Source organism: Larus michahellis, chromosome 4, assembly GCF_964199755.1.
Source record: "Larus michahellis chromosome 4, bLarMic1.1, whole genome shotgun sequence".
Taxonomy (NCBI): domain Eukaryota; kingdom Metazoa; phylum Chordata; class Aves; order Charadriiformes; family Laridae; genus Larus; species Larus michahellis.
The window spans coordinates 93,411,388-93,434,014 of NC_133899.1; the positions used below are offsets into that span (position 1 = coordinate 93,411,388).

A 22,627-nucleotide genomic window follows, 5' to 3' on the forward strand; every position below is an offset into this window, starting at 1 on the left:
TTTTCTCACTTTTACTCTTCTGATTCTGTCCCTATTCCAGTTGAGGGGGAGTAAGCGAGCAGCTGTGTGGTCCTAGCTGCCAGGTTGGGTCAAGCCACGACAGTGGGCCATGCAGAAAAAGACTGACTAGATAAATAAGATACAGGAGGTATAGTAGCATCATTATGCCTTTTTCCAGGAAATGATCTGACCAAAACAGATCTGGCACATCAGAAACATAAATTTGCCTACTTCCTCCCCACTGGGAGAGGCTGGAGTATACAGACAGCTTCCCGAGTGTCAGCCCTGTCCTCCTTCATGCTCACCTCAGGGGACTCGGCTCTGAATTCTGAAATGCTTTAAATATATCCTTGTTGCTACAGAGAGTTTAGGATAGGAAAGACCCGGGAACAAAGTAGCGACAGGAATTTATGCGTTATCATGTTCCGTGACTGGTTAATATTGTTTGACAAGTCATCCAATGAGGCAAAGAGGCAAAGGTTGTACCGCAACAATCCACGCCAGCCAGCCAGTGTTTTTTGCCTTCATGAAACGGTGAACGCAGAAGACGGCACTGGGAAAAACAAGGAGAGAAGAGGATCAGCTTAATCAGAAACAGGGATTTTTTTCAACAACTGGCAGGTCACCATGGCTGTTTCTTGCTGGCTCCTCACTCCTGTGCTCTCCCTGCTGCCCTTCATGACACAGGTTCCAGCACAGCAACCAGGTAAGCTCTTGCAGGAGGTCCATGAACACAGAGGAATAACCCCCACGGCAGCAGGTTGCACCATTATAGGTGGGAGACTTTGACACTCCTGCTCTGAGACAGCTTTGTTCAACGACCTTCCCTCCAACGATAACGAGAGGGGTCTCAGGTCTCACCCAACTCTGTCACAATGTGAATCCCTGGGCAATTTTCGGTATTGTTTGTGTGTTTTTCCAGGATGTTCTGTCAGTAATAACAGACCAGATGTTTATGAAAATAACCTTCCTGGCCATGTGGTGACCACTATCCATACGGAACCAGGCTTCACTGTAACAATTGATCCCAAATCCCTTGATGCCAGATTTTTCACTATACAGGGGTCTGAGCTGCAGCTGAGCCAAAGTGTGGACTATGAGGTAAGCCTTCAGCTGACAGGCTGTAAGGATGAGATGGATAATGCTGGGATGCAATGAGTTTCACCCTGGGGTCTTGGACTTCGAGGGATTCATAACCTGTTTCTAAAGGATCTAGGAAATAACTTTGAAAAATAAACCTATTTCGGTTGGGTTTGAGTTCATTGCTTGGGAGGTCAGCCCTTCCACAAGCAGAGTACAGGGAGGAGTGGGATGCATGGAATGCCTGCTGTCACCTCCCTTCAATGACTCTGTATGAATTAAAGCAAGGGGAAGTTTTAAAACCAAAAATGTGACAACTGTAATGTTCGGAGCTCCAGGACTCATGTAAAATGATCCCTGTTTGCCTGTAAAAAACACAGCTCTGAGCAGTGAGGTGATCCTGTGTGAAGCATAAAGTCAGTATAAAAGGTCAGTGTGTTTAGTTAGGTTGCTGGTAAATTATTTTACCTTCCTGGAGCCCTCTGTACACAGCCACAAGCATCCTTAAGCTGCCTTTCCCCTACTGTAAAAATCCACATTTATTTGAGCGAAGAACAGCAGAGTTAACACCCTGCAGGTGACACTGTACTTGCTGCATGGTACATTTCTGTTTCATTCAATTTAAAAAGAAATCTCTGTTTGAATTCACCTAAAGTGTGAGAAAATGGCCGATTAGCTCTGCTGCCATGTTACAGGAATCACAGGGAGAGAAGCTGGAAGATTGGTCTGCTTTGACTCCATCGTAAACATGACCCCAGCGCTGATGGACGGCTGTATAGCAAAGAAAGGAAAAGCTAGAAATGCCTGAAAGCAAGATAAAGCCCAGCAGTGTTTCTGATTCAGCAATGCGTGTGTTTGTCTCATTTACTTTAGAAAGATTTAGCACATTTTTGCTTGTCTCTACAATGGCTGGGTTTTTGTTTTTGCATACAGACAATCACCTTGCTGCTGGTGACCCTGATTTGTCAGAACAACGCTGGGCAGGTGAGTGCTCTTCCAAACACTCAGCCCTCTTACAAGGTACCGCAGGGCAGCACGTACTTCCCTCTGCTCTTCCTAGTCCACAGACCAGGGCGAGGAGACGTCCTTTTCTTTTCGGGCATACGCACTCCTCTCACAGTTCACGAGAGTGCCCAAGGCTCCGCCAGTGGGGAGGGGGGAGGGAATAAACCCACAAACGCTACACACACTATGGGCTGGCTGCAAGCCCCAGCCCCATCCAGCCCCCATCCAGCTCTGCTCCCTACACCATCCCCTCTGGTCACTCTGCAAGTCAGGATCAGCCTCTAACAGTCTCATTTTTGTCTTTGAATCTCTCACTTTACCCTTTCTGCAGAGCAATTATTTGGACATTCAAGTGACCATTCTCAACGTGAACGATAACAGCCCAGTGCTTAAGCAAACGAATATCACCGCAGTTGTTCCTGAGGTAAGCATTTTATGGAAGTGAAGAGAGCACTGAGTCACCCAGTGCTGCGGGACTAAGGAAGGGTTAGCAGGGAGAAGTCTTCAGCCCATTCCACAGAGAGAATAACCACAGCAACTTTGTTTCAGGATACAAAAGTGAATGCAATCGTTGTACCCCGTAAGGATGTAAGCGCTAGCGATGCTGACCCGGACACCATATACTATGAACTCACAACAATAGTGACGGTGAGCATCTTTGCGCTTTGGGGAAAAATTGGTAGCTCTGGAGAAGTCTTTGTGTTTAATTCAGAAGAGCTCAGCTTTGAGGCCAAGGCCACCGTATTGCATTTAGTTCTCTGACAGCTTCTGGAAGAGGTATGTCTTTTGCAAAAACCAAGCACTGGTTCGGTTAGCAGAACAGAGCAATCAACGTTGCAGGTATCGAATTCTTTTACTGCTGACACTTCTATTACACTGTACAGATTAAAATTTCATCTAGGATATTGTGAGCCATATGATCGAGGGAAGTCTTGTTGGGATGGTCTGTAAATATATCAGGAGTGACCTTTGTACCTCACAGAGTTCAGAATTGCACTGAGTCAGATAAGGAAAGAAAGATGTCCTGTTTGCCACCAGCATCCATGCAGAGTGGAGATGAGATGAGCTGCCTGAGATCACACAAAGAGTCTTTCTCAAAGCCAAAGGCAGACACCGCTTTCCGCAGGTCCCACTTTAGTGCCTTATTTGCTCTTAAGGAGTTTGCTTGATAACGTGGGCAGTGAATTGTATGCACACTTAAATTGACACCAGCCTAGAACGCAAGGGCTAGACACACCCCACCCCCCTCAAAAAGTAAATTCAAGAGAAAACCAAAATATATATTTACATTTTTAAAAAGCATTGTGGAGTGAGCAGCCAGTGTCTGACATTGTGCCTCCATTACCTCCATAACACCAGGGATTTTAAGGGCTGTGAACAGAAACCACAAATTTTTGCATTTCAGCTATGAGACTAAACTTTGCACTCACATTGATGTAAATCCAGGCGGATTTAGAAATCCAGAGGAATTCTAGTCAAGACATAAGACTAAAGGAGAATCAAAGCAAGTGCAGAAGGTTATAGATTAAGATGCAACTTGTGTTATTTCAATTTCGCTTTACAGCTGCTTCCAAAGTTCAGCTGTGCTATGGTAAGGCAAGTGATCTTGCCAGCTCTCAGATGCTGAGACATCTTTGACCTGTTCTGTGCATGGATGTGAGATTGCTTGGCCGTCACGGACATGAAATCAAGGATTGTTGGCAACCTGTTGAGTGTAGGAAATAAATGATGTAAAAGATTTCATGCAGTACCTGCTGAGCAAGTAGTCAGGCAAAGCAAGGGATCTTGGAGAATAAAACTCACAGAAACATGTACAAACGTTTCTGACAAGCCAGGCAACTCCAGTGTGTAATACCAAAGACTAAATAGATCTGGCACCCTCACGCTCTGCCCCCCTCCAGGTCCCCAGGCTTAAAGGTCCGATTGGGATGACAAACACAGCAATGAGCAGTACTTCGAACGTGTCTGTGATTGACTCTGCTAGTACGGTTTTTCCTTTTCTTCCCCCCAGGGCACAGATGGTTATTTTGCCATAAAAGGAGTTAATAACCCAGAAATTTATCTACAAAAAGCATTGGACTATGAGAAATTTAATTTGACAACGTTGGTCTTGTATGCAAGGGTAAGTTCTTTAGGAGAAACAAAATGACTTGTTTGCTCCAGTCTCTCTTAGCTGAAGGGTAAGTCTGAATGGGAGATCTCTGGGATGGCAGGAGGGAGGGTGGATACTGGGGGTGGTGATTTTGGAGCAGCCTTCCTCCCTCCATAATTACACGGTGATTGTGTCCAGCCTTACGTTCGGCCCACCTTTGTCAGTAGAATGAGATAATTCACTGCTTTAGCTAACCTCACATGAACTGCTAAACCTGAGACAGAATGGAGTCACAACAGCTAAAAGCCCTTGGCCCACTGGCTTTTGCAGATGGGTTCTTCTTTTGGCAGTGAAACCCTCATCTCATGAGTACGCTTTTCCTTTGGATATAGGACAGGCCTGTGGGCAGCCTGGAGGTGACCAACACGGCTACTGCAACAATAAACATATATATTGAACAAGCTGACACCAAACCACCCTGGTTCCTACCCTGTACTTTCATTAACACGGACAAAAGCATTTGCATCAGCAGCCGCTATACTGGGACGGTCAATATCTACGAGGTATCGGTAAGCAGGCATGATCGAACAGTGTCCTTGATGCCGTTCTCAAACAGCATCCAGATGTTATTTCCAGTGCATAGTGCCTAATAATTTCCATGAGCTCGTGCTGATCTCCAGTCATAAATGCATTCAGCGTGACAGGGAGCCTGCACCATCCCGGAAAGTGGAGGTTCCCCCCGCCAAGCAGCACTGCTTGTCCTTGTTCCTGCAGCACGTCACAGGAGAGGCAGGAGCTGGAAAACACTGTGCTCTAGGCTGTCTCACCTCTGCCCTGTTACAGCCGCCTCCCAGTTAATAAGTGCCATTTCGGCCAGGCAAAACCACCAGAGCCATGCTGGGACGGGAGAATGCTGCAACTGCTAATCTGGTGCTGTGGTGTGCTGTGTAATGCTTTGCCTTACTATCGCAGACGGAACCACTCATCCTGGAGCCGGGGCCTATCTACGCTATCGATCCTGACTACCTTTTAAATGAAAAAATCGTGTACAGTATTGTTGGTGGTGAGTAGATGTTTCATCTTCCACAAACCACGTTGCTCATGTGTCCCCTACATTACCTGCCAAGAGGAGATACCCTCTTGACACCTCAGAGTTGAGGGCCTGGGGATTTGCCCCTCTGTTTCTCCCACAGAAACATAACTAGATCCACAGAACATTGTGAATTAAGTACAAGAAACAGACTGTACAGAGAGAAAGAAAACAGGAATTACAGTCCCAGAAACCGATCTCCTTAAAATCTGTTTCACAAGGGCTGTTTTGGGGGGGTGAAGTGAGACATGTTTTATCTTTCAGCTTTTAGACTTCATTTTGCCAGTCTGGTCACACCACTTTCATACAGTCTTTGAGCTGAACCTAAAATTCTGACATCATCATCATCATAATTTTCATTCATTGTCAAGAATTATGTTTTTATCCCCCAGTACATTGCCACTATCTAATCTGGCCTATTTTAGTCTTGATTTCAAAAAGATTTCTTGAATACAGTCAACTGATTGCCCAGTCATTGACTGGACGATTTATTTCATTCCAAGGATTTCTTTTTTTTTTTTTTTTTTTTAACAATAAGGGGGTTTGAATAACTCTCAAGACAAAGGTAGATCACATTGGTCAGGTGCAGTAATCACTTACCACATCTGTGAATATCCTCCTGCTAAAGAATACATTAAAGAACCTTAAATTCCACTGGCATTTTGGATACAGTGTGGCCTCCCTACCCCACAGTCAATAGGGAACCCCAGACTGGGGGTTCCTTGTCTAAATACAGCCCCCAGTATCTCAGAGTGAGGATGAGAACTAAAATTTCTGCTTATATTTTAACATATATCCAACATAGATGTTTTTACGATTCAAACACACATAAGAGATTTAGGAAGCTGATTTCTACCCCTGCATCAATACAAGAAGGTTTCTGTGTCCAGGCTCCTTTTGTAGTCAGTAGAGAGAAATAAGCATTTCCAGAGCAGAATGCAGCTCACGTTGAGGCCAATGTTCACAATAAGTTGGATAAATCATGCACTGAGATGCCATTTTCTTTTCACAATACAGGTAACAATGTCAGGTAGAGATGTCTTCCCTTTAGATGCTTAGAGCTATTCAAGACAAATCTCCACCCAACTATTCTTCGTAGGTTGGTTTCTTGCCTTTAAAATTGGAATAATTCTTCCCTTATCTCTCCTGAACTACAGTTTGGGTTCAGTTAGGGTTTGGGTTCAGGTTAGGGTTAGGGAACTGGAGACCTTCAGTCCTCAAATGGCAGCAGAGTCTCTAGGATCTAGGCATGTAGCAAAATTTAAGCTGGCTATATCTGGGCCTAGGCCCTGGACGTGCAAAACTTTGCTGTCCTACCTCATCTAGTTGGGTTCACACACATCTTCTCGATGTCTTTTGAGTCCCTATGAATACCTGGCCAGCACTGCCAGCCCTCGGAGGCAAGGCAGGCAAGGAAAACAGCATTATGCCCTGAGGGTATTATCACTAGGATGTGAAAAAGCACGTGTCAATGAGCTCCAGGTCACTTTATGAAGGTATCTGATGACTGAATAGTCTTTCCATTTTCTTTAGGGGATCCAGACAAAGTATTCTCAGTGGATGCAGACACAGGGAATCTAACTATGAACAAAGAAGCAACTTCCCTAGACTCGTACCTACTGCAAGTCATGGTAAGTCTGATGACATTGCAGACAACAACCCAGCACAGCTGGCTTTCTAGGAAACAACAGTCCTGATGTAACGGGAATCCATTACATTAATAATTAAAGCTAACTTGGTTATGCCGTTTCTTTTGGAAGAGCCTAGTATTCGACCAGTGTCTCATACCAACTTCATGCAAAGCTCTTGCAGAAGTTCATAGGTATTTTCCCTTATGTGTGGATTGCAACATCAAACCAAGTTCACTGAAAGGGGACATCCTGCTGAGTCGAAAGTATAGAGAAGCATAACTGGAAGGCTTTCTTTAGGCATGACTGGAGCTTGTGTTACAGTAGTTAATGTAACTCAACCCTAGAGACAAGCTCCGTTTTTGGCTACAGCTCAAGAGGAAAGGAGGGAGTTGAAAAGCACTCCCTGCACATATGTACCCAGGAAGATGTGGACTCTCAGGCAGTAACTGAATTGACCCAAACCCCAAAATCTCACTGCTTTGTACTGAAGCATGGCAATTTGTCCAGACGTGGCCCTTATGGAGGGTCATATCTAGACTTTAGGGCTAGACCAAGACCGTGTGGAGGGTCAGCAGCAGAAGCAAACTAAAACACGAGGGCTCCAAACCATAAGGCCACTTGTGACAGGCTTGTCTCAAAGCTCACTGAATATGATGGAAAGAACCCCCTGGGCTGCAAAGGGCTTCAGATCAAGCCTATCCTTTTATGTATCATCACTAACAGGAAAAGGCCAGCATCTCCCTCTCTCTCTTTCTCTCCAGGCAACCCAGGTCAACAACATACAGAAATACTCCATAGCCAGTGTAGAGATTAAAGTCGTCAGTAAAAATAATCACCCACCATACTTTAAGACAAGGATCTACAATGGGACAGTATTTGCTGGTCTGGACCCGAGAAGCTTTGTCTTCCAAGCTGGTGATCCTTCGACACCACTGATGATAACAGCAGAGGATGATGATTTCCCTAATGTAAGAAACTGAAAATGCACTGCATTCTTTCTCACTGCTTCAGGCTTAAAGCACGATCAGAAAACATAAGGAAGGGGAGCTGGCGAGGGGCAAACACATGTTTTCCTCTAGCGTTCCATATTATATTTACCTGGAAATTCCACATAGATCAGAACTCCTTATGGTATGACGTAATGCGGAGAAGCTGTTGGACTCCTCTCTTCCAAAAGCCAGTCCCACCTAGATCTCTGCGGGTGAGCTGATCCACTGCCAAACAGCACGCTGAGTAAAGCACGGGGTCAGCATATACTGTGAACAGGTCCGGATCTGAATTAGGGCTGGGTGAAGTGTTCCCTTGAAGAGTTAAGGGTGTCAGGATCCCAGGCAGAGGTGTCCTCTCTCTGCCAGGCCAAGGAGAGCTATTTGTGGACTGGGAAGAGGAGCTGGTCCAAAGACAACAGACTAGCAAGGACCTGCAGTCCTGGGCTGCAAATTGTTAATCTTCCCCCTGTAAGGACTCATTTTGAGAGTGCCATTCTTGAATAATGTACTGGGAGAAGGAAAGCCATTCCCATCCTGCCCTATTAAATAAAGAAAAAAGTGATGCTTTTATTGATGCCAAGCCTTCCATAACAAGACTGGGGATCTGGTAGAGGAATAACAGCCTAGATACAAAGGAAAAAATTGTGCAGATCTCAGCAGGGGGACTATTATCCATGTACATCCCCCTTTGGCACTGTATTAAAGGCAGAACTGATCAAATTTACAAGGTCCCTTGCATAGATTTGTTTTGCTTGGGCAAATACTAAAGACACCAACACAAGCTCGGTAAGACTTGGGCTTTTTCTGGAGTCAGTGCTTTCAGAACACATTCTTGAATTCTGAGCAACAGGGTGAACACACTTGAGTTCAACCTTTCTCACCTCCTCAGTCTAGATTTATTTATGCACTACACACCTGCTTGTGCTTCAGGTGTATTTGACAAGTTCTGCCAATGGGTTGTTATGAAGACGCACGCAAAGCACAAACAGTGTAGTTTAATCATTCCGTCTTCTGGCTTTTCAGAAAGTCAACCCAAGCATTGAGTACTACATAAAAAACAGCACTGATTTCATCGCAACCAAAGATGGACTCATCTTGACAAACGTGAAGCTGGAGTCATCAAAAACTGTAACCATTGAGGTAGGACAACTTCCTTTGGTATCTTGCCAGGGTCAGGGAAGGAAGGGGTAGTTTCTAGCAGAGAAGCACCAAGAGTGGAATTCCATTAGGTAAGGGATATAATGAAAGGACAGTCCTCGACCCAATGATTTGCATTGTAAATGTATAGGGATGGAGGGAGATGAAGTGAGAGCATATTTACTCTCCACGATACAGGCTATATCCAGGGCTAGATGCAAAATTGTTTCTTCAATCCTATGGAAAATATCATTGTAGACAGGCAAAAGGTCAGATGGGGAGATTTTAGGAGCCCCCCTCCCACAGTCTGATTAACAGAAAAAGGAGGGTAAGCATGTGGGTAGGAGGCTGATGTGTAGGTAGGGGTAGAGTATGACTGCTGGCATATACCCCAGCTCTAAAGGCTAGAGCCCCAAACTTGGAAATCCCTTGGTACATCCAGTACTTTTTTTGCTCAGGTCAAAGGAAGCAGTTAATCAGACTTTCTAAGCAGCTAGATGTTCACTCTGTCCATCTGCCTGCCAGTGACAACTGGCTCCCTAAGACTTGCCTGGCACAATGCCATGCCCTATGGAGCTACCTGAACCAGCCTGACTATAGCATTGGTTTCGCTACACAGGCAGGGCAGAGAGAGGTGCCAGCACGCGCTGCTGCCTGCCCCGCACTACCTCATTCTCTGTGTACAGCACTGTGCTGCAAAGCTGTGCTCAAACAATGCACCTGGTTCTGGCCCAGGCCAGGGACTCTTCAGAGCTCTTCTTCCGCTGCCCACCACATAGCTCGAGAGTGAGTTGGAGATCTAGGAAGTTCCTCAGCTCTCTCTTTCCCATGTTCACACAGGCTGTTGGAAAAGATATGGCGAGCATGCAGCAGGCAAGCACTGTAATCATGGTGGAGGTCACCCATAACACAGGTAGGCTTGGTGTCTCTTTGTTTTCTGCTTTGTGGAGATGGCTGTGGAGTCTCTTCCATTTCTGTGGGCAAACTGGCAATGACAGGTCACCCACTGCAGTCTGGGGACCTGGGCTCAGGCCAACCCCATACCTACAGGAGGTTCCATGGTGGCTATAAGAGAGAAAAGACTCAAAATACATCCTTACGATGTGGTCACCACATGCCTCGAACAGCTTCCTGAGACTTTAAGTAGCACCATGTATGTAGTGTCTTTTCTTGTTATTCCGAAGCTAAATCTGGGGTTGCTTCATGCTCATTTGTGGGTCAGAGATAACCCAGGATGTCTTATGGCAAAGGAGGGTTGCCCTCACACCTTGGTACATCATTGTTCTTTTTAAGCCAAAAATAGAGAAAACTGCAACATTCTTTCCTGTGTTATGCAGAGCAGACAGAAGTTGGCAAACCCCCACAAGGCCTGGCTTTCTCATGAGCCAAGGCATTTTCCACTCAGGTCAGGTTCTTATACTCCAAGATTTTAAGGTCTTACCAGAAGAAATGACCCATGAGAAATTATATAGACATGACGTTACATACATAACCTTCCAGCTATCATTTGGCTTTGCTGACTCAAAAATAGCTTACGCTTCCATACTTCTTAGGAATGGCTCTTAGATCTTATAAATCAGTTAGATTTGAAGCTTACGAAGCCTTTCATGATTTGGATTAAGATGAATCAATATCACGCATTTTCATATCAGAATAGGCATATAATGCCCAGACTCCATTGGTTTCTACATGATGATTGTGATTGAAGTTCCCAGTTGAGCTCTTCCATTTCTTCACCCTCTGAACCACAACCGTCATGGGGATTTCTGGAGGAAAAAAAAAAAAGTGGGCTCCTGGGCCTAAATTTGAATTCCCTAAAGGTAGTGCCACTTCACAGCTAAATGGCTGCATAAAAACTACCTAAACCCAATTTAAGGATGCAGTCCAGCTCAGCAGAAAGCTAGTTCAGGTGTCAGCACACAGGGCTGCAAACACTCCAAACAGATGTACCAACAATTCTGTGCAACTTTTAAATGTTGCCCTTGGTATTTAAACACCACAAAATAATGATGCTCGTGATTATGCAAAAAAGTAGATTGAAATTACACTGAATGACTCAGACCCTATGGGGAGGAACTGTACTTTATTCTATACTATTGCCAACACCCAGGAATGGCCTAAAGAGAGCTGAAATTACCATTTGCCTGGCAAATCTGTAGGGTATTTAACCCTCAACTCTAAGACGTGGTGTTAGAGAATGTGCATGCAACGGGTTGGAGAGTGCTTTACTGAGCGTTCCAACATCCAGGGAGAAACTAGAGTTGTTTTTAATATCCACTCCTTCTGGGAAGTTGTAACTGTACATTGGCCTCTGGTTTCTGAGACACCAGTGCTCACAGAGATCTCAAGGTGAGTCACTGCACCAAGCTGAGCTAGCTTTCACAGAGGCACTGCGTGCTGCACAGCACAGGAGGAGTTAAGGGCGATGGAGTTTCACATAGGCTCTGTGGGCTGCGGCTCCCTAGGAGACATGATTAAGAAGCAACAAGTCACTGAGTCCTAAACCTTCAACGACGTATTAATGATAAACTGAGGGTGCAATCAAATGCAGAGGGACTACTCAAAGTCCGTTGTCATAAACAGGTCAGCAGGAGAACAAGACTGTGTTTCATTAATCGTTAAACTGTAAAGAGACTAATTTACACTACAAAATGAAACTAGAAAACTTAAAAATAAAGAATCCCACCACCACCATCAAGCAAAGCTGATTTTAACTTCCTTGAGGAAGTTACTGTCTTTCTGCTATAATGTTGATCTCTCTACAAATACGCTTATGCTGACCGGTGGCTGAACGCATAAGTCACTCCTGAGAAGGCTGGTGCATACTGCTAACCGCTACAGAAGGGCAGGAAAGCGTTTCCTGTCCTAAGGACCTTCTAATGCGTTTCCTATTCTCTATTATACTTTTTTATTTCTGATTTTAACGTGCTCATCGGTGTCAGAGGTGATGTTCTGGTTAACAGAAGCTTTGCGTTTTCACACACATACGTACAAACATACCTCACTTTTGCATGCTGGTGTAAACGAAGTGGGAAAGTAAAAGACCTACCCCTACCTTCCTTTACTCCTTGTAACATCTGCTTGCCTAATACAGTCACCTCTATATTAGCTTAGTTAAATCATGGGGTAGAAGTCGTTGTCCTGTAAATGGATGCTATTTCCACTTCACGTAACTTATTGGAAGTTATAATATTCTGTGAGCGGTCACCTTAAAAAACAAAACAAAGCAAAAACAAAACCAACCAAACAAATAAAACAAAAAACAAAACAAAAAAACCCCCAAACCCACAACCCTCTGCTTTTAGGACAGCAAACAAATAGCTTTCTGTGACATTAAGTATATTACTGCCACGTTCTGCAGTGCAGGATGCTTCTTTGCCCTGCAAAAATTGCTCAGAGCTTCTCCCACAATGAAGTGTTGTGATAAAAAAGCCAGCTGCCATTTTTAGGCTTTTGTAACACTGGTTTGTTTTTCTTACAGCTGTAATCCTCTCTGATAAGATATACAGTGCGCAGGATATGGCTATCTTAGGTGGTACATTAGCAGCACTGCTATTGATTGCCTTAATCTTCCTTGGAGTGATGATATATAAACAGTATGGAAAACCAGCCAAACACCTGATACGGAAAAAGGTAAGTGCCTTGTTCATACCTGAATTTCTTAGAGTTAGAAAGTGGGATCTGAGGAGGTTTTGAAGTATGGATGGGCTGTCCAAATACTACACATCTTTGCGTGAGGGTGACTTTTTGCAACCAAGGATGAGGAGAAGGCTGAGATACTTAATGCCTTCTTTGCCTCCGTCTTCAATAGTCAGACCAGCTATCCCCAGGGTGTTCAGCCTCCTGAGCTGGAAGATAAGGATGGAGAGTGGAACAACCCACCCATAATCCAGGAGGAAGTAGTCAATGATCTGCTTCTGCACCAAGACGTACATAAGTCTATGGGGCTGGATGGGATTCACCCAAGAGTACTCAGGGAGCTGGTGGGAGAGCTCACCAAGCCTCTCTCCATCATTTATCAACAATCCTGGTCAACAGGGCAGGTGCCAGATGACTGGAGGGTGGCTAGTGTAATTCCCATCTACAAGAAGGGTTGGAAGGAGGACCCAGGGAACTACAGGACTGTCAGCCTGACCTCGGTACCAGGAAAGATCATGGAGAGGATCATCTTGAGTGAGCTCTCACGGCAAGTGCAGGGCAGCCAAGGGATCAGGGCCAGCCAGCACGGGTTTAGGAAGGGGAGGTCCTGCCTAACCAACCTGATCTCTTTCTATGACCATGTCACCCGCCTTCTGGATGCGGGGAAGGTGGTGGACATTGTCTATCTGGACTTTGGTAAGGCCTTTGACACCGTCCCCCACAGCATTCTCCTGGAGAAGCTGGCGAATCCTGGCATAGACAAGTGTACTCTTCGCTGGGTTAAAAACTGGCTGGATGGCCGTGCCCAGAGAGTTGGGATTAATGGGGTGAAATCCTCTCGGCGGCCGGTCACCAGTGGTGTCCGTCAGGGCTCAGTTTTGGGGCCAGTTTTGTTTAATATCTTTATCGATGATCTGGATGAGGGGATTGAGTGCACCCTTAGTAAGTTTGCAGATGACACCAAACTAGGTGGGAGTCTTGATCTGCTGGAGGGTAGGAAGGCTCTACAGAGGGCCCTGGACTTGCTGGATCGATGGGCCAAGGCCAACTGTATAAGGTTTAATAAGGCCAAGTGCCGGGTCCTGCATTTCGGTCACAACCACCCCAAGCAATGCTACAGGCTTGGGGAAGAGTGGCTGGAAAGCTGCCCAGCAGAAAAGGACCTGGGAGTGCTGGTGGACGGCCAGCTTAACATGAGCCAGCAGTGTGCCCAGGTGGCCAAGGCGGCCAATAGCATTCTGGCTTGTATCAGGAATAGCGTGGCCAGCAGGAGCAGGGAAGTGATGGTGCCTCTGTACTCGGCACTGGTGAGGCCTCACCTCGAGTGCTGTGTCCAGTTCTGGGCCCCGCTGTACAAGAGGGACATGGAAGTGCTGGAGCGTGTCCAGAGGAGAGCTACCAGGCTGGTGAGGGGTCTGGAGACCAGGGCATATGAGGAGAGGCTGAGGGAGCTGGGCACGTTTAGCTTGAGAAAGAGGAGACTGAGGGGAGACCTCATTGCCCTCTACAACTCCCTGAAAGGAGATTGGAAAGAGGTGGGGGTTGGCCTCTTCTCCCAAGTAAATAATGACAGGACCAGAGGAAATGGTCTGAAGCTGCAGCAGGGGAGGTTTAGGTTAGATATTAGGAAGAATTACTTTACTGAAAGAGTGGTCAGGCACTGGGACAGCCTGCCCAGGGAGGGGGTTGAGTCACCATCCCTAGAGGTGTTTAAGAAACGTCTCGATGTGGCACTTCAGGGCATGCTCTAGTGGCAGAGATTGTAGGTTGTTTGGTTGGACTCGATGATCTTAAGGGTCCTTTCCAACCATGAAGATTCTGTGATGAATCACTCCTGAGACAATGTTTGCAAAGGTAGCATCACTTCAGTGCTGTTTGCTGTTGGTTTTGTCCCCTTTTTGGTCCCCTGCGGCTGGAGCTATATGGTAGATGATGAGCAGACATGGTAAGGAGGGGAGACTGCAGCTCCGTGGAGCACAAAATCTAGGATGAATGTGACACATATCGCAGGTACTCTCTTAAAAATATGCGTCTAGTATAAATCACTGTTCATCCTCCCTCTATAATCAATGGAGACAAAGGTCTCTTCAGATCCTATCCTAAAGCCTGGGCTTAGACAGTTGTCTGCACCTGAGCTGTTTACCTTTGGCTCTCTCAAGTCGCTGGCAGTCTGGTTACTTTGAAGTTTAAGATGTAATTCATCTGACCAGATGCTGGTCTCTGCCTTAGGATAGGACTGTCAGGAGCCTAGACCCCACTGACTACACCACAAGTCCAGAGCACATAGCTCAGGGGAATAACAGTCTTTCACCCTGAGTGAGGCGAATCCCACTCCAGAGTGATACCTCAAATGGATGGGTACAAATCAGTATACGGTGCTCAGTGCTCCTGGAAAACATGCCCATGCCTATCTGAAAAAAATCCAGAAAGGGATTTAATAAAAAAAAAGCTGTTCAAAGGAGCCATATCTTTCCCAGGCTTCAAATAGGTTTAACTGCAAAACAAGCTGAAGCTCTCCTGAGCAGGAGCTCAGTGACTTCAGCCACCCTTTCCCCCGACCCATACCCTGTTTCTTTTACTTTCACTACAATCACAAGGTGTCTCTCCTCTTGTAGTTCTCCAAGAAAATCTCTGGAGATTACCAGAACCAATCTTATGAGCAAGATGAATACCAAAATGTGAACACCGAACAGGACAAAATGTCAGAAAATGGCAGTGTCCAGTCCATGACACATGTGCTACAGCCAGCACTTTCCTTGCCCTCTTCCAATGTGGAAGAAACTGATAGCCTCCCGAAGGTTTCTATAGCTTCCACGATCATCTTTGACCAGGAAGAGAAAGAGAAAGAAATGAAAGAAGAGACTGAGCATGAGAAAGAAGTGAAGTCCATCCTCAAGACAGACAGGCGCATGGCAGACGATGGCTACAAAGCTGTGTGGTTTAAGACTGATGTGGATCCAGATGCTGGAGAGAGGGTTGAAGTGATTGAGGACAATGCATCAGATGGTGATGATGACAGTGACCCAGATCTGCAGAAGAACGACGAGGAGGAGGAGGAGGAAGAAGATTATGACAAGGACAATCACGACAGAGGGCTGGGAGTGTCCTTTGTCTCAGAGAGCTCATCACTCCCAGCTGCAGAAGTGACAGTTGACATGTCTCACACAGACACAGTGACAAAAGATGACAGTCACTTGTAATAGAAATAGGCCTGCACCCTCCTCCCCACAAAAAAAATGGGGAAATCTCAGCTGCTTTGCCAACATGAAGCCCACCTTTGTGTTCAGGGGGCAACTGGATGGGGAAATCTCAGCTGCTTTGCCAACATGAAGCCCATCTTTGTGTTCAGGGGGCAACTGGAATGCAGGACGATGAGGTTGCCTGTCCTGCTTGTCTGAATGCAGAGATTAAAGTTGGAAGAGATTACAGCTAATTCAACCTTTAGTGAGACCTTGAAATATCACTTTGTATTTTGAGTGGGGGGAACACATGTCCCATCTCTCAACCTTCCTGCCTGTTCCCCCTGGGGTCCCTTACATCACATTTCCCAAACCAGCTGCAGGTACAGCAGAGATGTAGCTGAACTGACCTGGAAGCCGTTAGCCCAGTTTGCGGTAGCAATTTAGTTACACAACCGGTGTTCGTCTCCTCTTGATGGGCAAATAAGCCAGCACTGACTGCTTGGCTGTTCCCTTTAGGGTGTTAGACTTTGACGCCAGCTGCCAGCGCAAGGCACCCTGACTCTGCAGTTGCTCATACGAGTATCCAGGAGGTCACTTCAGGGCTTGGCTCCGCTCTCTGCCATGCCAGACTCTGTCCCCAGCACAAGCAGCTGGCATGTGCCACTATGGTCCTTGCCCTGCCAGCAGCCAGGAGTTTTCATGCTCAGGAGCTGCTATTTCCTCTATCAGTGGTAAGCAAGGACTGATCACATGTTCTTTACTGAAGGACTTTGTCATCAATTTTTCTATGTCATAAAACCACTAATTGTGCAGTACTTCTTTAGCTGTCTGTCTCCTGCCTGTCAGAGAAAAGAAGAGCTCCTGCCAGCTGTTCCCAGCTCCCTGGGCTTTTTGCAGCAATGGATATCATTCCAGGGGTGCTGGATGTGGGGTTAGCATGTTTCCCATTGTTTCCTTTGTCCGACAGGGCTCAAAGTGTCCCTTTTATCACTGCTGCTGAAGGAGGTCAGCATTGCCTCCAAGTGCCAGACGGCACCGCCATTTCTCTGCTGCTCTGGTCTCAGATGCCAACCCCTTTGCATACCACCTTTCCCCATTCACAAGCTGGTAAAATACCATCTTTCAAACTTCACCTAGAGCTGCACTGCAGCCTGAGAGAGGAGGTGATTCCAGTCAGCTCTGCTCTGCTTGGCTTGAGTCCAGGCTTGAGCTAGAAAGCCTGCTGACCTCTGGATTGACTTCATGGGGTGAGACCACCATAGCGTGTTGGACCCCTCCTCCCTCAATCCTCCCTCATCTTTCAGCAATATTGTCTTCAATTATGGTCCTGTCGTAAAGCCCCAATTCAGCAAAATGAGCACATCGTTTCCAGGTAGCATGGGGAGTAAAGTGTTTGATGCTCTGGTCTAGATTTATACCTCCTGCCAATCAATCTCTTCCCCCAGCTGGTAACAAAAAGCTGGCTGAGAATATGGCTGTGTGCGTTTGCATCTTCTGATCTATCAACACTAGGTTTGTGCTGCTTTTGGTTTTCTCATTTTGGGGCTAGCTACAGAGTAGACATGGGCATTTGAGTATTCGATTTCCAGTAAAAAGCTCAGGAGCCTCTAAGACAGGGATGCAGCAGAAGGAGCTTGGGTCACTAATGTTTATCTCACTTTCTCAGCTTAGCACAACAGCACAGGATTGCAACAAGAGAAGTCTCATGGTAGAGAAGCAAAACCAATAAATAATCTTGCCTTTTCCCTACAAGCCCATCTCCATATCCCTGTCATTACTCCAGACAAACCTTGAGAGAGAGAAACCAAAGTATGGCTGCTGGAATCCACAGGTACACCAAAGCACAAATCATTTCCAAGGAGGCTTTTATCCTCTTAGTCCATACTTTATTTCTGTACATCTCCCTGTCGCAGTGTTGCTATAGCTCAGTTCTGCTCTCCTTTATCTGAGGAGAGCTGCCCTTCCTGTATGGACTTCAGGAGCTGCACTTTTGCTGGAGGTGGAGACTGAGATATGGAAAGCTTTCCTCCTTACTGCAATAAAGGTATTTGCCCAGAAATTACAAGTGTGGTTTGTCTGATAACAGAGGTCGGGGAGTGTGCCCTGTGTTTGACACGTAAACATGGTTCCTCCAGTAGCTTCGGGTTATCTCCAGCAAACATTTCCCACAGGACTGTGAGAACTCTCCAGTAGTTGCTAATTGCCAGCCCAACGCCTTCAGTCAGCAGCAAGGGTGAGGGTAAAGCCCAGCCTGCTCTCCACGCTGAAGCTACCCATAGAAAGATTGCTGATGGGTGGGCGAAACTCAAGTGTTTCTACTCTGACCCTCTCCAGCCATTTGCTTTTTGACCTCTGACTAAAGGTCCAAAAGCGTGCCACCAGCTTGCTGTGCACCAAGAATCAGCATTTATGATGGTTCAGTAGTGCTAAGGGCCCAGATGTTTAGGGATTGTTTTGGCAGTGCAGGATTGCGTCCCAGGCCAGTGGCTGACATAACCCAGCTTACACGGAACAAAGGATGATCTCTGTGGAAGCAAAGCAGAAAGCTGGACTAAGAAACAGACATCACACTACTGCAGCAGCGAGTGTCCCCCATCAGAGAGGCAAAGGGAACCGACACAGCACTGTGCTTTCTAACCCATGTGGGTACGGGAGGAGACTGGAAAGGACAGAGGAGGTTTGAGAGAAGGAACAAAGCGCAGATAAAAGCAACCTGGTGTTCACCAGCCCCTTTGTCCCAGTTTTCTGCAATTGGGACCAGTGCTTACCAGAACCCAGTTACTGTTATCCACAGCTCTATTACATGGGTTGCAATTGGCCGATCCTGCCTCAGGAGCTTTGAATTATTTTAAGCATAATGACCTGAAAAGTGACTGACTGGCATTGGGAAGAATTGCTGATTGCCAGATCCCGCCTGCCTTCAATGAACCAGGAAAAACATTTCTGAGAGAAATGCTGACACAGACAGGCCTGTTTACTGAAAGCAAGGGACAGGCTCAAATCAGTCCTGGTGCAGCTGGATGTGTGCAGTCAGGTAGTACTGGTCTGGTATCTATAGCAGCATGGGGAATTTGTCCCCACCAGCTGTTACCAAAGATGATGCCACCATGGTGATGAAGGGACACAGACATACGCACACACAACTCCCCTAGACCAGCTGCCCCCTAAATGTGCAAGAGCAGAAATACCTTCTCATTTCCTGCAGCATTTTGCCAGCCTCAGGACTACCTGAGGCACAACTTTCCTCTTGCTTTTACATTTACATAGAGAAGGATTTACATCTCCTTCTCTAACTCTTCTTTGTACACACCTGGAGAAAGGAAAAAATCTTTTCTGCCTCTCCAGAAGACTCTTTCATGATACCTGTGACCAATGACTGAACTGAATAGTTTCCAGCAGAAGGCAGTTCATACGGGCTGACACAGCGTAGCTGCTCCCTTTCCCTCATTGCTGTGCCATATGTGACCTATTCCTGTCAGTTGGCACACTGTTGTCAGTCTGTCTTCCCTCTGCTGCTGTATTGTTTGGGCTTCTGGGCACATGTGTTGGCACACTGACTTATAAGCTCCCTTGATTGGCAATCTGTACCCATCTGTTGGTGCTTCACCTTCCCCTCATTGCTGTGCTTCTCCTGCTTTTGGCCGTTTGTGTTGGCAGGCTGTGTGAACTGAGGCAGCCCCAGTTTGCAATTCGTTGGCTGTTGGTGCTCTGGCTCCCCTCCGCTGGCGTGCAATTGAAATCCCATCGATGTGCCGCTCACCTGCCAGGCTCCCTGTTGGCAGTTCATTCCGCTACAGCCCCAGCTGCTCAGTCTGTCCCCCCGCAAGCTTTTATGTTCTTGCTCTTTTATCCTGCAAAATTCCTACTGGAAATACCCAGAAGTTTGTGCTTGTTAATACCAAAGTTAAACTGCAGCACTCAGAAGGGAAAAAGCATGTTCAAATAGTGCCATCACACGGACACCAAAGGCATCTGTCTTTTAATCTACACAGCTTGAATGAGAAAGCAGAAAGTGAAGGCAGCTTCTGCCAACTCCTTCCTGCACTCGACACTTCCTTCAGAGCCTTCTGGTGAGCTGGGGGGTCCCGTCAGCAGGAAGGTTTCACTGACCTTTCCTCTCTTGGGGTAACAGCCCCACACAAAGACAGCATGCATTTGCAGAACCTAATTATGATTTGTACAGTAAACGTATGAATCACAGGGCTGGCTGCAGCCCTGGAATGAGGGTGTTGAGATGCCACCAGCTGTGACTTCATTGATGTGCCATATCAGGAGATCTCACAGGACATGGCAGGGAGAGGGACGTCTGGCTGATGGTCCTCTTTATGCCATTTTCGAGGTACTGAAGCCAGGGCTGCCAAAGCTAGGATGGCGCTGAGAGGGGGACAGCAGGAGGTTGGGGACTGTCTTCCTTTGCCTGCACCTGGATGGGCAGGACTGACCAAGGGAAAATGTTCTTGAGCCATCGCTTATGATGCTGATCCTCACCACCACTCCCCTGACCCCACATCCTGTTTCAAACTTGGGTCTCAGAAGGGGTTTTGGGTACCTCTTTCTTTTGTTCTCGCTGTTGTAGTGATGTCCAAGGACCCCCATTTCATTCTGCAGCCTCTTCCCTGCAGGTACACTGTAAGCATCGGTGCCATGCTCAGCCTGAGAGCCATCCCCACACCCTGCCACATGGTTTCTGTTGTTCTGTCCCTCCAGGAGACTGTGGAAGTCCCTGCTGTTCAGTTGGAGCGCCAGCAGGGAATTAGTCTTATTCCTCCTTCCCTTCAATAAGTTCCAAGTCTATCTTTAAGATTCATCTTTCAAACATAGAAATCGGACAGGTCCAGTTAAACCAGTCTTTTCATTACTTTATTCCATTTCTAACATCAGTACATACAGGCACAGTATTTCACATTTTTCAGGGTGAAGCTTGTATCCATTCAAAGGAGATGATGTTTTGTACATATTATGTCTAATGTAATGGTGGTTGTTGTTGCTGTTCTGAGGAGAGCTAATAAAACTTTGCAGCAGACAGAGCTCTGCCTCTTCAAGTTATTGCCTGTTAAAGCCTCCAGATCCCGTGTTCTTGGGTCTGCCCTGACAGTATTTTTGGTTTAAGAAAATCGTTGGAACTGGATGAAAAAATAGCAATGACTGAAAAATGGCAAACAAAACCTTTCATTTTTATCTTACTTCTAATGTGTTATGGCTATTTCTGATTTGTTTGGGTTGGTTTTTTTTAATGGAAATAATATACAACAAAGAAAATTACTGATTTTAAAGAGGTAGAGTCTTATTCTCCTTTCAATCTCACATTATGTTTTAAAAGGAAATGAAGAAAAAAGTGAAAGGAACAAGAAGAAAATGTAATCTTTTAAATTCAAACCCATCTGAGATAACACCAAACCTGGTTGGATTTGTTTGTCTGGGAAGGCTGACTAGCTTTTTGCATTATTGTACAACAACTATTTCATTTATAAACATTTGTATGAGAAAGAAAAACATACTAAGTGACAGAAATGTTTTTATAAAATTATTTGGATCAGTCAGAAGAATTTTCATAAAACAAAGTAACAAAAATAGCGTTTCAGTAAGCTTTTAAATAAATATCATAGGTTCAGATATGAATATTGTGAGGAGCACTATGACATTTCTGAGACAGACATAAAGTTTCATGCACTGGTTTCTATATGGACCCTTTTCTGTGCAGAACTGAAAAGCAGATAAGTGTTTAAGCTGAAGTGGGTTTTTTTGTTGGCAAATAAGCATCTAAGTACTTTTAAAAGCTCATTCTTAAACTCCAAAGACGTGCAAATATTTTTGAAAGTTTACCTCCCCAGGTAGTTTTCAGAAATCTCTTTCACCCCATCCACAGTCGTCTTTACCAGCTTAGAATAATATTTGTTTAATATCTGTAATGCAGATCTATAAAAAGCTAAATCTGGTCTTTGACTTGGGCTTTGCAGATGACTGCCTTTCTCTACCGATTATTTTATCTGACTGTTACAGCGATGCAAACATCAGCCAGGGCAGTCTCTCTGATAGATGCAAGCCACTAAGGAACAAATTACACAGAACTAGGAATCTTCAAATGCTTACTTGCTGGAGTTAAAAAGTAAATAAACAAAAAACCCACCCCAACTTCTTATAATCTTACTGCAGTTTTTCTCCATAGGTTCAAAATATTGCCTCACAAACGCATATTAGTATTAGCTAAAAGACAGAGAAGCAGGAGTGAAAAACTGTCACATAGCTTGCATTATGAAAAGAAGCATTAATTGAAGAATCTGGATTCTCTAAATGTGTGTCAGACTTAAAATATACTAAAGTACTGCATGTAATGCAGCAATCTGGCTTAGACGAGTTCTTGTTTTTCTTCTAATGGAATGCCAGTTCTAGGCATTGAAAAATGTGTTGCAATGTAAGATGTGCTGTCGGAGGATGTCGGAGTGGGAGACGGACCCGGAGTAACGATGGAATCTCAATATGAGTATGATCGTTCTCCCTTTATTCAAGTTTTCACAGAGTATATATAGACAGGCAATAAGAGCACGCGCTAGCGGCAGCTATATGATTGGCTTACAGTCTCTGTTCACGCGCTGTCCATGCAGTTCATTCACAGATCAGGTTGGTTACAAGAATTCACATAGTAAATTGCTTAGTCATTAGCACAACATGTTTTCTACCTTCTCAGTCCCCGTTTTTCCCATGTACTAATTCCATCTTCTACCACCTGTTTTGCTCTTAATCTAATCTCTCATAGTAGGGAGGCTGGCTCACGTGATCATTTT

At 45.6% G+C, this 22,627-nt stretch overlaps 1 protein-coding gene across 1 annotated transcript; it reads left to right on the top strand.

Annotated features, from left to right (window-relative positions):
• Window positions 1–627: 627 nt before the first annotated feature.
• CDHR5 (cadherin related family member 5) lies at window positions 628–15,863 on the top strand. The gene is made up of 14 exons (XM_074582515.1): window positions 628–706; window positions 923–1,101; window positions 2,014–2,064; window positions 2,417–2,509; window positions 2,635–2,733; window positions 4,097–4,207; window positions 4,570–4,746; window positions 5,150–5,240; window positions 6,801–6,898; window positions 7,660–7,866; window positions 8,911–9,027; window positions 9,865–9,937; window positions 12,506–12,657; window positions 15,279–15,863. The coding sequence occupies exons 1-14, from the start codon at window positions 628–630 to the stop codon at window positions 15,861–15,863; spliced, it is 2,112 nt and encodes a 703-aa protein (XP_074438616.1).
• The last annotated feature ends 6,764 nt before the right edge of the window (window positions 15,864–22,627 follow it).

Coding starts and splice junctions, on each gene's coding strand:
- CDHR5 (XM_074582515.1), top strand. CDS start 628: ATGGCTGTTTCTTGCTGGCTCCTCACTCCTGTGCTCTCCCTGCTGCCC. Junction 2,734..4,096: donor AACTCACAACAATAGTGACG/GTGAGCATCTTT, acceptor TCTTCCCCCCAG/GGCACAGATGGTTATTTTGC. Junction 9,028..9,864: donor CAAAAACTGTAACCATTGAG/GTAGGACAACTT, acceptor ATGTTCACACAG/GCTGTTGGAAAAGATATGGC.